The 13,565-nt window shown below is 50.6% G+C and overlaps 2 protein-coding genes across 3 annotated transcripts; one reads left to right on the forward strand and one right to left on the reverse strand.

Moving 5' to 3' along the window:
- Positions 1–9,027, forward strand: ARMC7 (armadillo repeat containing 7). Of its 2 annotated transcripts, none has more exons than XM_060202727.1 (3): positions 1–444; positions 527–670; positions 2,257–7,782. In XM_060202727.1, the coding sequence occupies exons 1-3, from the start codon at positions 354–356 to the stop codon at positions 2,352–2,354; spliced, it is 333 nt and encodes a 110-aa protein (XP_060058710.1). In that variant the 5' UTR covers positions 1–353; the 3' UTR covers positions 2,355–7,782. The 2 variants fall into 2 exon arrangements, with proteins under 2 accessions (XP_060058710.1, XP_007524798.1); XM_007524736.3 differs by lacking the exon at positions 2,257–7,782 and adding an exon at positions 8,260–9,027 and having other exon boundaries at positions 50–444.
- Positions 9,028–10,574: 1,547 nt separating this feature from the next.
- NT5C (5', 3'-nucleotidase, cytosolic) lies at positions 10,575–12,606 on the reverse strand. Its single transcript, XM_007525244.3, has 6 exons — positions 12,520–12,606; positions 12,305–12,487; positions 11,449–11,549; positions 11,315–11,375; positions 11,051–11,165; positions 10,575–10,948 (listed from the first exon to the last, which is right to left on the reverse strand). Exons 2-6 carry the CDS (start codon positions 12,479–12,481, stop codon positions 10,746–10,748), a joined length of 657 nt encoding a protein of 218 aa, XP_007525306.1. The 5' UTR covers positions 12,482–12,487; positions 12,520–12,606; the 3' UTR covers positions 10,575–10,745.
- Positions 12,607–13,565: the final 959 nt, after the last annotated feature.

Raw genomic sequence — 13,565 nt, forward strand, 5'->3', positions numbered from 1 at the left:
CGCGAATCTCACTGCGCACGCGCGCCGAGCGCGGCCAGTCTCCGTCCCTAGGGCGGGGCTAAAGCAGCTTCCGCCGGAAGTTCAGGGCTCAGAGGGAAAGCAAGGCGAGAGCTCCTGGCGGCGTCACTTCCGGCCGCGGCTGGCGCCCGTGTGTCTGTCACCGGCGACCGAGTCTAGAGTTTCACGTCCGAAGACCCCCCTCCACGCACACACATCCCCCCACTCCCCAGTTGTACTGCAGATCACCCAGGGAAGGAGCCTGTCTCCCGGAGCCGGCCCGCCCCTGTGGAGGGTCCCGGGAGGAGGCTGTCGCCGGCTCCGCGGCCGCCCGCCCGGTCCCCCGAGGGCCCGTCATGGCCCAGAAGCTGAAGGCAGACCCCCACGTGGGGCGGCTGGGGTACCTGCAGGCGCTCGTAACGGAATTCCAGGCGACCGAGAGCCAAGGTGAGGCGCGGGGCGGGCGGGGCGGGGCGGGGCGGGCGGGGCGGCCCCCGGGACCCGCTGCCATGGCGCTTCCCCGCCGCAGACGCCAAGGAGCAAGTGCTGGCCAACCTCGCCAACTTCGCCTACGACCCCGGCAACTACCAGCACCTCAGGCAGCTGCAGGTCCTCGACTTGTTCCTGGACTCCCTGTCGGAGGAGAACGAGACGCTGGTGGAGTTTGCTATGGGTAAGGAGGGGCCGGGGCTTCGAACCCCTGACGGACGGGCCGAGGCGAGGTCGGCGGATCCGAATGGGGCCGCGGGGGACGGGATGAGAGGGGAGAGGGTGATGGAGAGGGAAAGAGACAGACACCTGCAGCCCTGCCTCGCCACGCGGGCGGCTTTCCCCCTGCAGGTGGGAACCGGGGGCTCGAACCTGGGTCCTTGTGCTCAACCGGGTGCGCCACCACCCGGCCCCTCTCTTTCCTGTATTTTAACCGGTTTGGGATTTTACTATTTCTATTTTTATAGTTTACTCACTTTTAGATTAATAAACATTTTACCTGCAAAATAAGTAAATAACATTTTTTTAAAAATAAAGAAGAAAGAATTAAAAATTTAAAAAAAAAAGAAAAAGAAATAAATTCGACTCCATCTAGAGGGAGTGCCGGGTGCGAGCTGACGGAGCACTGCCCTCTCTATCACCCCCTTCCCTCTCATTTTCTGGCTGTTTTTAGCCAGTAAATAAAGATAATAATAATAAAAAACACAGGAAGGAAATGAAGCGGAACATTTGAATCACGCAGTATTTGATGTACCAAACGGTAACCTCATAACTGAGTAGAATAGTAGGACACTAGCCTTGTCAGAGGGCAGCAGGCATCAGGACTTCCCCATCAGTTTTTTAGCCATCAGGTTTTTTTTGATTAGCATTTGTACACCTCTTGGTTGGTTACAAGAGTATTTTTTTTTTATTATTATTATTGATATTATAAAAATAATCATTTTCGGGAGTCTCGGGGGTGTGGAGGAGGTAGCATAGTGATTGTGCAAAGAAACTCTCATGCCTGAGGCTCCAAGGTCTCAAGTTCAATCCCCTACCTGTTTGTTTTTGAGAGAGATGCAGATAGAGACACAGAAACACCAGAGCACTGCGCAGCTCTGGCATATGGTGGTGCGGGGGATTGAACCTGGGACTTTGGAGCCTCAGGCAGGAGAGTCTCTTTGTTATAACCATTACGCTATCTACTCCCACCCTCTTTTTTTCTTTTTAATCTTTTATTTATTATTCGATAGAGGCAAAGAGAAATTGATAAGGGAGGGGGAGACAGAGAGTCACCTGCAGCCCTGTTTTACCACCCTTGAAGCTCTCCCCCTGCAGGTGGGGACCAGGGGCTTGAACCTGGGTCCTTGGACACTGTGATGTGTGTGTGCTTAATCAGGTGCACCGCCGCCTGGCCCCAGAATTTTTTTCTTTCTTTCTTTCCTTTTTGTTGCCTTTGTTGTTTTTATTGTTGTTGTTATTATTGACGTCGTCGTTGTTGGATAGGACAGAGAGAAATGGAGAGAGGAGGGGAAGACAGAGAGGGGGAGAGAAAGACAGACACCTGCAGACCTGCTTCACCGCCTGTGCAGCGACGCCCCTGCAGGTGGGGAGCCGGGGGCTTGAACCGGGATCTTCACACTGGTCCTTACGCTTTGCGCCACGTGCGCTTAACAGAATTTTTTTCTTTATTGGAGGTATTAATGGTTTACAGTCGACAGTGAGATGCAGTAGTTGGTTCATGTGTCACATTTCTCCGTTTTCCACATAACACTCTAACCCCCCACCTAGGACCTCCGCCGCCGTCATGTTCCAGGACCCGCCCCAGAGTCCTTTACCTTGGTGCAGTCCACCAACTCCAGTCCAAGTTCAGCTTTGTGTTGGAGTAGAATGTTGGATGGAGGAGGGAAAATTACCCCCATGGGGTCGAGAGACAGCTCATCACCCAGCAGGGCGCACGCGCTGCGCTGCAGGGACCCGGCTTCCAGCCCGCCGCCGCCCATGTGCCCTTTGTGCACACCTGCACCACCCTGGATGCTGTGTGGCGGCCAGACCAAGGAACAGAGGAGAGGAGAATCGCCTCTTGCAAAATGGTTGTCTCCTAGGCGGTCACAAAACATTTGGTGGGTTTATTACTGAACCAGTAGTGCAGCCCCACGCTCAGTTAAGCTTTCCCGATACGTCTACTGTCTGCAATACTTGTGGCTGCCGCACGATGGTGGTGGTGCTCAGGAAACGACTGGCTGACAAGCCTCCAGTTGCCTCTTGGCGGGGGAGGGGGCAGTGTTTGGATAGTACACCTGGTCGACCCCGGTCACATTCATGCAGTTAGGGCACAGGCACACCCAAACAAGTGGCAGTCACCACCAGCACCTTTCCAGTCCCAAACTGGAAGCAGAGTCGATAGTAGAAAAGATAACAATATTGTGAGATATCTGTACTGCTTAGCGAGGTAAATGAACAATCGGTAGCTGCCTTGCCATTATCTTGCAAACATGATGTTAAATTAAATGATGCCGGACACATGGTAACACCCATAGAACAAGGCCATGTCTATAGGAACTTTAGGGCTATCTGTGTGTGACAACATTTTTTTTTCCCTAATTTTTTAAAAATCATTATTAGGACAGAGAGAAATTGAGAGAGGTGGGGGAGATAGAGAAAGGGAGAGAGGGGCCGGGTGATGGTGCACCTGGTTGAGTGCACATGTCACAGTGCTCAGGGACCTGGGTCCGAGCCCCCAGTCCCCACCTGCAGGGGGAAAGCTTTGTGAGTGGTGAAGCAGTGTTGCAGGTGTCTGTCTCCCTCTCTGCCAGCCCCTTCCCTCTTGATTTCTGGCTGTCTCTATGTAATAAGGTGATTTTAAAAATAAAATAATAAGATCTCTCTTTTCATTGCGATCTGATATTAAAAAGAGAGGGAGAAAAAGATAGACACCTGCAGACTTGCTTCACCACTCATGAAGTGTCCCCCTGCAGAGCCGGGACTCTAGCCCTAGCCCGGGTCCTTGCTCTTAGTGACATGTGCGCTAATTGGCTGTGCCACTTCTGGCCCCACTGCCCAGCTCTGGCTTATGGTGGTGTGGAGGATTGAACCTGAGGCCTTTTGGGACCTTTCATTAGTTAAAATATATACTAGGTGTGGAGGGGGTGGAGATGGAGAAAAAGTTAAGTTACATTATTATGAATCAAAGCAGGAGAGATAGCAGAAAGGTTATGCAAAAAGATTTTCATATACCTGAGGCACCACAGGTCTTAGGTTCAATCCCCTGCACCACCATAAGCCAGAGCTGATAAAATAGTAATATTTTTTTATTATTATGATGATGATGATTCAGGTTGGGAACACACCATAATGATTATACGAGTGATTTTCATGCCCGAGGCATGAAAATCTTCTCTTCCCCCACACCACCATAAGCCAGAGCTGAGCAATGCTCTGGGGTGTGTGTCTGTCCCTACTCTCTATCTTTTCCTCAGTAAAGTAAATAAAATATATTTAAAAAATAAAAAGGAAGTTATTATGAATCATGAAAGTGTTCGCCTCTGAGGGAGCCAAAGCTTTGTATCAGGAAAGAAACATGTGGAGGCTTCTGGATTACTAACAGGGTTTTAGTTCTCAGCTTCTGAACTGGCTAGTGGGCATTTGCTTTCTCATTATGAAACTCTGTCGACCCTTTCCTGTATGTGTGGGTTGCAGGTGTGGCCTTGTGCTTACCCCCGGGGCTGTACACAGGTGCATGCTTGGTACATACCTGTTGTGTGCCAGAGGAAGACCTTAATCCTTCTAGAATATATCTGAAGGATAAACTTGGGGGTATTTTGTTTGTTGGTAGATAGGTAGAAACAGGTAGAGATCGAGAGAAAAGACACCACTAAAACATCTTCACTGGGGGCTGGGCTTTGAACCTGGGTCTTACACATGGCAAAGCAGCACACTAGTCTATCAAGCTATTTTTGCAATTATTATTTATTTTGTCAGAGCACTGTTCAACTCTGGTTTATGGTGGTGCTGGGGATTAAACCTGGAACCTTTGATGCTTCAACCAGGAAAGTTTTTTTTTTTTTTTTAAGAATTTGTTTATTTTTTCATGAGAAAGATAGGCAGAGAGAGAAAGAACCAGACACCACTCTGGCACATGTGCTGCCAGGGATTGAACTCAGGACCTCATGGTTGAAAATCCAGTGCTTTATCCACCATGCCACCTCCCAGACCACAGAAAAGTCTTTTCATATAAACATATGCTATCTCCCCAGCCCACTGGTCCTACTTTTTTTCCTTTTGTTTTTGTTTACATTTTATTTATTCCCTTTTGTTACCCTTGTTTTATTGTTGTAGTTATTATTGTTGTTATTGATGTCGTTGTTGTTGAATAGGACAGAGAGAAATGGAGAGGGGGAGAGAAAGATAGACACCTGCAGACCTGCTCACCACTTGTGAAGCGACTCCCCTGCAGGTGGGGAGCCGGGGGCTCGAACCGGGATCCTTACGCCAGTCCTTGCACTTTGTACCACCTGCACTTAACCTGCTGCACTACCGCCCGACTCCCATGGTCCTACATTTTTCAAGTTAAGGGAAAAGGAGGGGGTGGGGGAAAGAACACTAGTGAAGCAGGTTAGGTGCATATGGTGTGAAGCACAAGGACCGGCGCAAGGAGCCCGGTTCACGCCCTCGGCTCCCTGCCTGCAGGGGAGTTGCTTCACAGATAGTGAAGCAGAGCTGCAGGTGTCTGTCTTTCTCCCTCCTCTCTCGACTTCTCTCTGTCCTATCCAACAACAATACAATAATGATAACAACTGAATGGAAAAAATAGCCTCTAGGAGCAGTGGATTCCTAGTGCAGGCACTGAGCCCCAGTGATAACCCTGGAGGCAAAAAAAAAAAAAGATGAGGGGCCAGGTGGTGGCTCACCTGTTGAGCGCACCTTACAATGCACAAGTCCCAGGTTTGAGCCGCTGGTCCCACCTGCAGGAGGAAAACTTGCGAGAGATGAAGCAGTGCTGCAGGTGTCTCTTTGTCTCTCTTTCTCTCTATCTTTCCCTCCCTTCTCTATTTCTGACTGTCTATCCAACAAATAAAGATAATTTTTTTTAAAAAAAGACGTATTTAAGGCCCAATGAAAGGAGACCTCCCAAAGTGTTGCTCAGTCATCCGTGGAAGCTCACTGTTTTTGTCTTTGGTGCTGTCACGTGATGCCGCGCAGGGCTTTCTGAATCCAAGCCACATGTGGAGTTTCTCTTTTGTCTCTGTTGAGGGTTTCAGTGGCTCCTCCATCTTGAAGAGCACTGGTTTTGCCTTGTTCTATTTCTTCCTGTCTTGTGTGACTTTCCAGCATGTTCATCAGCCAGTCAGAACTTGTTCTAATTTTTTGTTTGGTAACCGTTTTTTTTTGTTTTAACTGCAGCATGACCTCCATACAGTAAAAAATGCTTGTAATCTTAAGAGTGTGTTTGAAGTTTTAAATTCCTTAAGGTCTATGTAACCTGCATTTAAAATCAAGATACAGAATGTTTTCCTATCTCCCTGAAAAGTCTCTAGTCTCCTCCCAGCTAGATTAAATAAATAAATAAACAAACCCGCTTGACGTGGGCTAGCCAGAGAGCTTACTCAGGTAGTCTACCTGCTTTGCCACGTATGCAGCTCAGGTTTTCCCTGACCCCACCGAACTGGAAGCAGCTTTGGTGTTGTGTTTGTGGTATCTTTCTCTCCCGTCGTGTACTTTTTCTCTCTGTCTCAGGTCTACATACTGCAGTGCATGTACCTTTTCTTTTTCTCTGCTCCCTCCTCCCCCTTTATTTTGGGGAGAGAGAGAGAGAGAGAGAGACCTCAGCAGTACTGCTGCACCTCTTAAGAAGCTCCTGCCTTACAGGTGGGGACTGGAGACTTGAACCCGGGTCCTTGTGTACTGTATGTGTGTTCAGCCGGGTGTGCCATCTCTTTTTAGATGGATGAACCATACTTTAACCTGTTTGCTCTTGTTGGACATTGTTTAGGAAGAAGTCTCCAGACTCTCGCTTTTCCTCCACTTTTCCTTGGTTCTTCAGGGCAAGTTCTCAGAGGTAGATCCGGGGAAGAGCTCAGAGTAGCTGCAGCTTCAGTGTCTCCTGGGCTCTCTGGCTCCACCTTGGGTGCTCAGCCTTCTAGATCCCCAAAGCCCCCCTTTTCTTTCTTTTCTTTTCATCAGAGCACTGCTCAGCTCTGGCTTATGATAGTACTGGGGATTGAACGATAGTACTGGGGATTTAAAGTAGCACCTCTTAAGCCTCAGGAATGAGTCTTTGTGCATAACCATTATGCTTTCTTCCCTGCCCTCTTTTTTTTTTTTTTCTTCTTTACCCTTTTCATCTCTAAAAGTCACTGCCAGTGAGGGAAAGTAGCCGAGTGCCCAAGCAGCCGGTGCATTCTGGCAGATGGCTGACTCATTTCCTAGGCTTACGCACGGAGAGCAGGTGGGGCTGGCTGTCCTGCAGCTCTTCCTGTCCCTGCCCTCCAGCAGATTAGCCCCTGCTCTGAGTGCCAGCGCACCACCCTGGCACACTTGGATGTCATGGTGGTGACTCACCAGCCAGAGTGACATAGGCTTCATCTGATCTCACTTGGCACCAGAGATAAGCCCCTTCCCCTGCCATGGAGTCCACACCATGGGTAGGAGGCCGACTCAACACTCGGCTCAGGAGAGATGATGAAGCTGTGTCTTGAGAAGCGTGGAGCTGCCGGAGCCTTTTCATTTGCCCAGATCTCGCTGAGTGTGGCATCTGCCAAGGCAGGAGTACTTGTCCTTGTGACTTTTAGAGGGATACCCTTTCCCAGGAGAGTGTCAGAGGGCTCTCACCTTCTGAAACTTAGGTCAAGTTACTCAACAGCCATTGCTTTTTCCACCAATGGTGGTGGGAAGGTACTTGGTTTATTTGGTTCTATTCGCAGCATGTGTGCAGTGAGTATCCACAGTTGTAAGAACCTGGGATACTGAGCTAGACTACAGAGTAAGGCCCTGCCTGATGGTGCCCGGTGACGAGGACCTGGAGTAAGCACTGGAGGGCAGGCCTCATAGTGTGGCATAAGGCAGCACCTTGTCTCCTTGACTTGGAACTACGGGAATCCTGTCAGCCCCTGACCAGTCTCAGCCACAGTCCATGGTCCCAGGGAGCCGTTCCATCCTGCTTCTCAACCTTCTGCAGTTATCACAACCCCTTTTCCTTGATTCCTGCTATCAAACACTTCCAACAAACCCTGTATCTGGCACTGAAGATTTGGCAAGAATAAGAAAGCAGAGATCTTGCTTCAGGCTTCATATTCTGCAGTGGGCTAAATCCACAAAGATCATGCATGTCTCAGAATACTAAATAAATGAAAGTGGTCCGGGAGGTGGCGCAGTGGATAAAGCATTGGACTCTCAAGTGTGGTGTCCCAAGTTCAATCCCCAGCAGTACATGTACCAGAGTGATGTCTGGTTCTTTCTTTCCTGTCTTTCTCATGAATCAGTAAATACAATCTTTTTACAAAATGAAAGTGCAGGGGGGATATGATTCTAGAAGACTGGGCTCTAGCTGGTAGGCAGACATTTTTTTATTTCCCCTTTTGTTGCCCTTGTTTTATTGTTGTTATTGATGTCATCTTTGTTGGATCAGACAGAGAAATGGAGAGAGGAGGGGAAGACGGAGGGAGAGACAGACAGACACCTGCAGACCTGCTTCACCGCCTGTGAAGCGACTCCCCTGCAGGTGGGGAGCCGGGGGCTCGAACCGGGATCCTTATGCCAGTCCTTGTGCTCCGCGCCATGTGCCCTCTCCCGCAGGAGGCCTCTGCAACCTGTGCCTAGACCGGGCCAACAGAGAGCACATCCTGCAGACAGGGGGCGTCCCGCTCATCATCAACTGCCTGTCTAGTCCCAACGAGGAGACCGTGCTGTCCGCTGTCACCACCATCATGTACCTGAGCTCGCCAAGCTCCAGCTCCCACCCTGAGCTGACTGCCATGCCTGTGGTCCAGTGTATGCTGCGTTTCTCTCTCTCGGCCAACACGAGACTCCGGAACCTGGCCCAGATATTTCTGGAAGACTTCTGTTCCCCAAGCCAGGTGGCTGAAGCCCAAAGTTGGCAAGCTCACTCGGCTCTAGGTATCCCACTGCCACGGACTGAAGCCCCACAACAGCCCTAATCAAGGACCTCAAGGTCATGGTACCTTAGTGCCAGAGGTGAGACCAAAAGTCGCTGCAGAGGCTCAGGAAGCAAAGGTGCTTAGCTCCTACTAAGCACATGCTCCCAAATGGTGCCTTTTCGAGCCTTTTTTTTTTAGAGATGTGGTTTTTGTTTTGAATTGCCTACACCTTAATAGCAGTACTGGAGCAGGGAGTCGGGCGGTAATGCAGCGGGTTAAGCGCAGGTGGCGCAAAGGGCAAGGACCGCCGCAATGATCCCGGTTCCCCACCTGCAGGGGAGTCACTTCACAGGCGGTGAAGCAGGTCTGCAGGTGTCTTGTCTTTCTCTCCCTCTCTCTGCCTTCCCCTCCTCTCTCCATTTCTCTCTGTCCTGTCCAACAACAATGACATCAGTAACAACAACAACTACAACAATAAAACAAGGACAACAAAAGGAAATAAATATTAAAAAAGAAAATAAGTGTGGTCTGGGAGGTGGCGCAGTGGATAAAGCATCAGGCTCAAGCATGAGGTCCTGCATTCAGTCCCCGGCAGCACATGTACCAGGGTGATGCCTGGTTCTTTCTCCTCCTATGCTTCACATTAATAAATAAATCTTGAAAAAGAAAAGAAGTACTGGAATGATTTTGAAGAAGGCAATCAGAGACCTGGTTGCAGAAGTATCTTGAGCAGCCAGGGTCTTAGAGCTCTGGAAGCTGGAAGAGTGTTAGCCTGCTCTAGGGCTGCGGAGGGGAGGCTGTGCTGCTGTGCCGGGTCTCTGAGACTGGTGTTTGGGCCTGATGAACACAGGCTTGGAGAACTCTTGACTCACGGAGCCTTATCTGCCAGGCATCATCTTTGAAGATGAAACATTTGATCCCTACTTCTGAGTAACCTACACCAGTGACAGCTAACTGGCCATCAGGCATTAAAAGAAGACCATAAGGGGAAAGACGGTGGCACAGCTGGTTGGGTGCACACATTACAGTATAAGTGGGCCCTGGCTCCCAGCTGCAGCAGGGAAGCTTCACAAATGGTAAAGCAGTGCTACAGGTGTCTGTCTCTCTACTTCCCTATTTCCCCTTTCCCTCTCAATGTCTGTATAATAAAAATATTGTTTTTAAAAATCAAGACTGTAATATTGATGACACATCAGAATAATGTCTTATCTGCATCTTTGCCTCTCACCTGCCCTGGGATCCAGCTTAAAAGCCCTGGCCTTTGTCCTTTGCCCTCAGTGTGTGAAGAGGAATGGCCATCCCTGGAAGTATATTTCTAGCTCAGGAGACCTTCAAGGATACAAATAGAGAAGTGACGGGGCAGGGGTAGATAGCATAATGGTTATGCAAACAGACTCATGCCTGAGGTCCCAGGTTCAATGTACCCCGACCACCATAAGCCAGAGCTGAGCAGTACTCTGGTTAAAAAAAGAGTCGGGCGGGGGTTGGGGGTAGAGTAGCTGGTTAAGTGCACGTGGCACAAAGTTCAAGGACCATGTAAGGATCCTGGTCGAGCCCCTGGCTCCCCACCTGCAGAGGTGAAGTAGGTGTCTTTCCCCCTCTCTCCATTTCTGTCCTAACAATGACAACATCAGTAATCATAATAACTACAATAGAAAAACAAGGGCAACAAAAGGGAAAATAAATAGAAAAAAGTTACGACAATAAAAAAAGGGCAACAGGGAAAATAAATATTAAAAATAATAATAAATGGGAGTCAGGCAGTAGTGCAGCCAGTTAAGTGCATGTGGCGCAAAGCTCAAGGACCGGCATAAGGATCCCAGTTCAAGCCCCCGGGGCTCCCCACCTACAGGGGGGTCGCTTCACAGGCGGTGAAGCAGGTCTGCAGGTGTCTGTCTTTCCCCCTTTGTCTTCCCCTCTCCATACAATGACGTGGGAAAAATGGCCACCAGCAGCAGTGGATTCCTAGTGCAGGCACCAAACCCCAGCAATAACCCTGGAGGAAGGAACAAATAGCAACAAGCCAAAGCTTTATTCAAAGGGTCATGCCTGACTTTTCTCACCATGTCTCTGTGCCAACTCTCTCAGAGGTGAGGTTCTGGCAGACTAGCCCAGGGAGAGCACAGATGCCAGCTCCTGTGTCCCAGGCACACGGTGCTGAGTGTTCCCTGCAGACCTCATCTTTCAGCTACTGTCCACTGCTCTGGTCCCATTTACTCCTGCAGCAGGCCCAGGCCTCTTGGGCCCCGCCACTCCTCGCTTGCTGTCAATGATCTCCCTCCAGCTGTCACTCCAGGAAAGCAGCCGCCTCCTTGTGCTTGGCAGAGCCAGGTGCTGGTTGTGGCAGCAGGTGAACAGGACGTGTTCCCAGGTTGGAGTCTCTCGGCCTGGCATGGGAGACAGAGAATGCCACATGTAGTAAGGTGTTTTTGCTCCCCCTCATTCAGCAGGCCAGACGCCTTGTGGTTGTCAAAGAAACTGGGACCAACCTCTAATGGTGTCCTTGTCATCAATGAGCAGATCCCCCAAGATGAGAGTTTTGTCCCTTGTTAAGATGATTCGTTCCACAAACTGGGGCCCCAGGTGCTTCTCGACCCAGCGGTACTAGAGGTCAAGAGTCACAGGTCTGTTAGTGGAGCTGGTCCCAGTCCTGAAATGCCACAGCCCTCCCTCCTTAGGTGTTTCTGCTAGTCTATTTTGAAAATCGAAATTGAGGAAATTCAGTTTGCCCAAGAGGTGCTGGGGCAGCGCACCTTCTCACCCACGCAGTGGTCGTACTTGAGCAGGGGGCTGGTGCAGATGAAGACCTCTGTGCTGCAGGGAAGGGGGGAGGTTAGACTGGGGTTCCACCCACCTCTCCCCACCCTTGTTCCTGGCCCTTCCTCACTCCTGCATGGCGTTCATCTCTCGCATGGCTTCCAGGGCTCCAGGGATGGGATCCAAGTTTAGGAAAAAGCCAGCGTCTTCATAAACAGAGGCCACTTTATCCTAGAAAGAAAAGAAGGGGCAGGCGGTAGCGCACCTGGTTGAGTGCTCACATTACAGGGCACAGGGAACCAGGTTCAAACCCCTGGTCCCCACCTGCACAGGGAAAGCTTCACAAGTGGTGAATGAAGCAGGGCTGCAGGTGTCTCTCCCTCCATGTCCCCTGCCCCTTTCAACTCTGTCTCTATCTAATAAATAAAAAATTAAAAAGAAAGGAAAGAAGAGGGGGGGCCGGGTGGTGGTTCATCTGGTTGAGTGCAATGTGCAGGGACCAGGGTTCAAGCCCCCATCCCCACCCGCAGGGTGTTGAAGCAGAGTCGCAGGTGTCTGTCTCCCTCCATATCATTCCCTTCCCTCCTGATTTCTGGCAGTCTCTATCCAGTAAATAAAGATAACAAGAAATAATAAAAAGAAGAAAGTTTCCGACCTGCCTTCAGCACGATATGTAGCTCAGTTCTGACTTATGCTGGTGCAGGGGATTGGACCTGGAGCGTTGGAGCCTCAGGCATGAGTCTCTGTGCATAACCATTATGCTGTCTATCCACCCTCGTGAGGATTCTCAAAGTCTGACATGAGCTTGGGTCACCAAATCAAGACTTCCAGGGAGAGGATTTTGTTCAGGGGAGGAACACTGTAGCCACCACTTTCTGAAGTGATCATTCTGTTCGTTGTGAACAGACGGGGTGGGCCTGGGGGTCTCCGCAGCGGAGCAGAGATGGCCCCGCCTGGGGGTGGCGGTGGTCTCCGGCCCCTCTTACCGCCAGGTCCGGCCGCAGGGCCCGGTACTGCTCGCGGGCGAAGAAGCCGCGGCGCTCTCCCAGCGGAACGTGAGGCTCCCCGGGGAAGCGGCGTCGGAAGCCGCGCAGGAGGCCGGCCTCGAAGTCGGCCAGCACGCCGTCCATGTCCACCAGCACCCGCACGGGCCGCGCTGCCATGTCTGTCTCCCAGGACGCGCGGGCGGCGGCGGGGGCCACCCGGAAGCGGCGGAGGGAGGCGGCCGAGCGCGGCAGGGCTCAGCGACCGGGATCCCCGGCTTCCGGGGCGCGGCCCGAGCCGCACCCGCTCATTTGCATGATGCTCCCGGTGACCGCGGGCCTGTTCTGCCCAGCACAAACGCGCCTGCGACCCCCGTCATCGTGCACCCACCCACCGCAAACGTTTAGGAGGCCTGATTATTGATTATTTATTATTGACTAGAGACGAGAGAAACTGGGAAGGGAGGGGTTGAATAGAGAGGAGAGACCGACAAGACACCCGCAGCTCTACTTCACCACTTGTGAAGCTTTCCCCCCTGCAGGTGGGGAGCAGGGGCTCGAACTTGGTCATTGCGCACTGTAATGTGCGCTCAACCAGGTTCATCACCACCTGGCCGGCCCTGGAATTCTTTGAAATAAGTGTTTTCTTTCTCTTTCTCTCTCTCTCTTTTTTTAAGATTTATTTATGAGAAAGATAGGAGGAGAGAGAAAGAACCAGACATCACTCTGGCACATGTGCTGCCGGGGATCGAACTCGGAACTTAATGCTTGAGAGTCCAAAGTCCTATCACTGTGCCACCACCCGGACCACCAGAAAGTGTTTTCTAACAAGGAGTCAGGGATCTTCAGTAGAATGAGAAGGGGGTCACCAATCTGTCCCGAAGTCTCACCAGTCCAGAGCCCTGCCCTTCTAGGGAAAGATGGAAAATGGGCTGGGTGTGTGCATCCACCTGCTAACACCCATGTCCAGCCGAGAAGCAATTACACCTTCTGCACCCCATAATGACCCTGGACCCGTGCTTTCAGAGGGATCAAGAATACAGAAGTTTCCAATGGAGGGGATGAGACACAGAAGTCTGGTGGTGGGAACTGTATGGAATTATACCCGTTATCTTACAATATTGTTAAATCATTATTACATCACCAATTTCAGTTATATGCCTTTTAGAATAGCTAAATGTTCAAAATTTGTTGACATATTCAGAATTGAGTGGCAGACCTGCATACAATTCACAACCCAAACACTCCAGTATTTCCAAAACAA

This window comes from Erinaceus europaeus, chromosome 12, assembly GCF_950295315.1.
Source record: "Erinaceus europaeus chromosome 12, mEriEur2.1, whole genome shotgun sequence".
NCBI classification, from domain to species: domain Eukaryota; kingdom Metazoa; phylum Chordata; class Mammalia; order Eulipotyphla; family Erinaceidae; genus Erinaceus; species Erinaceus europaeus.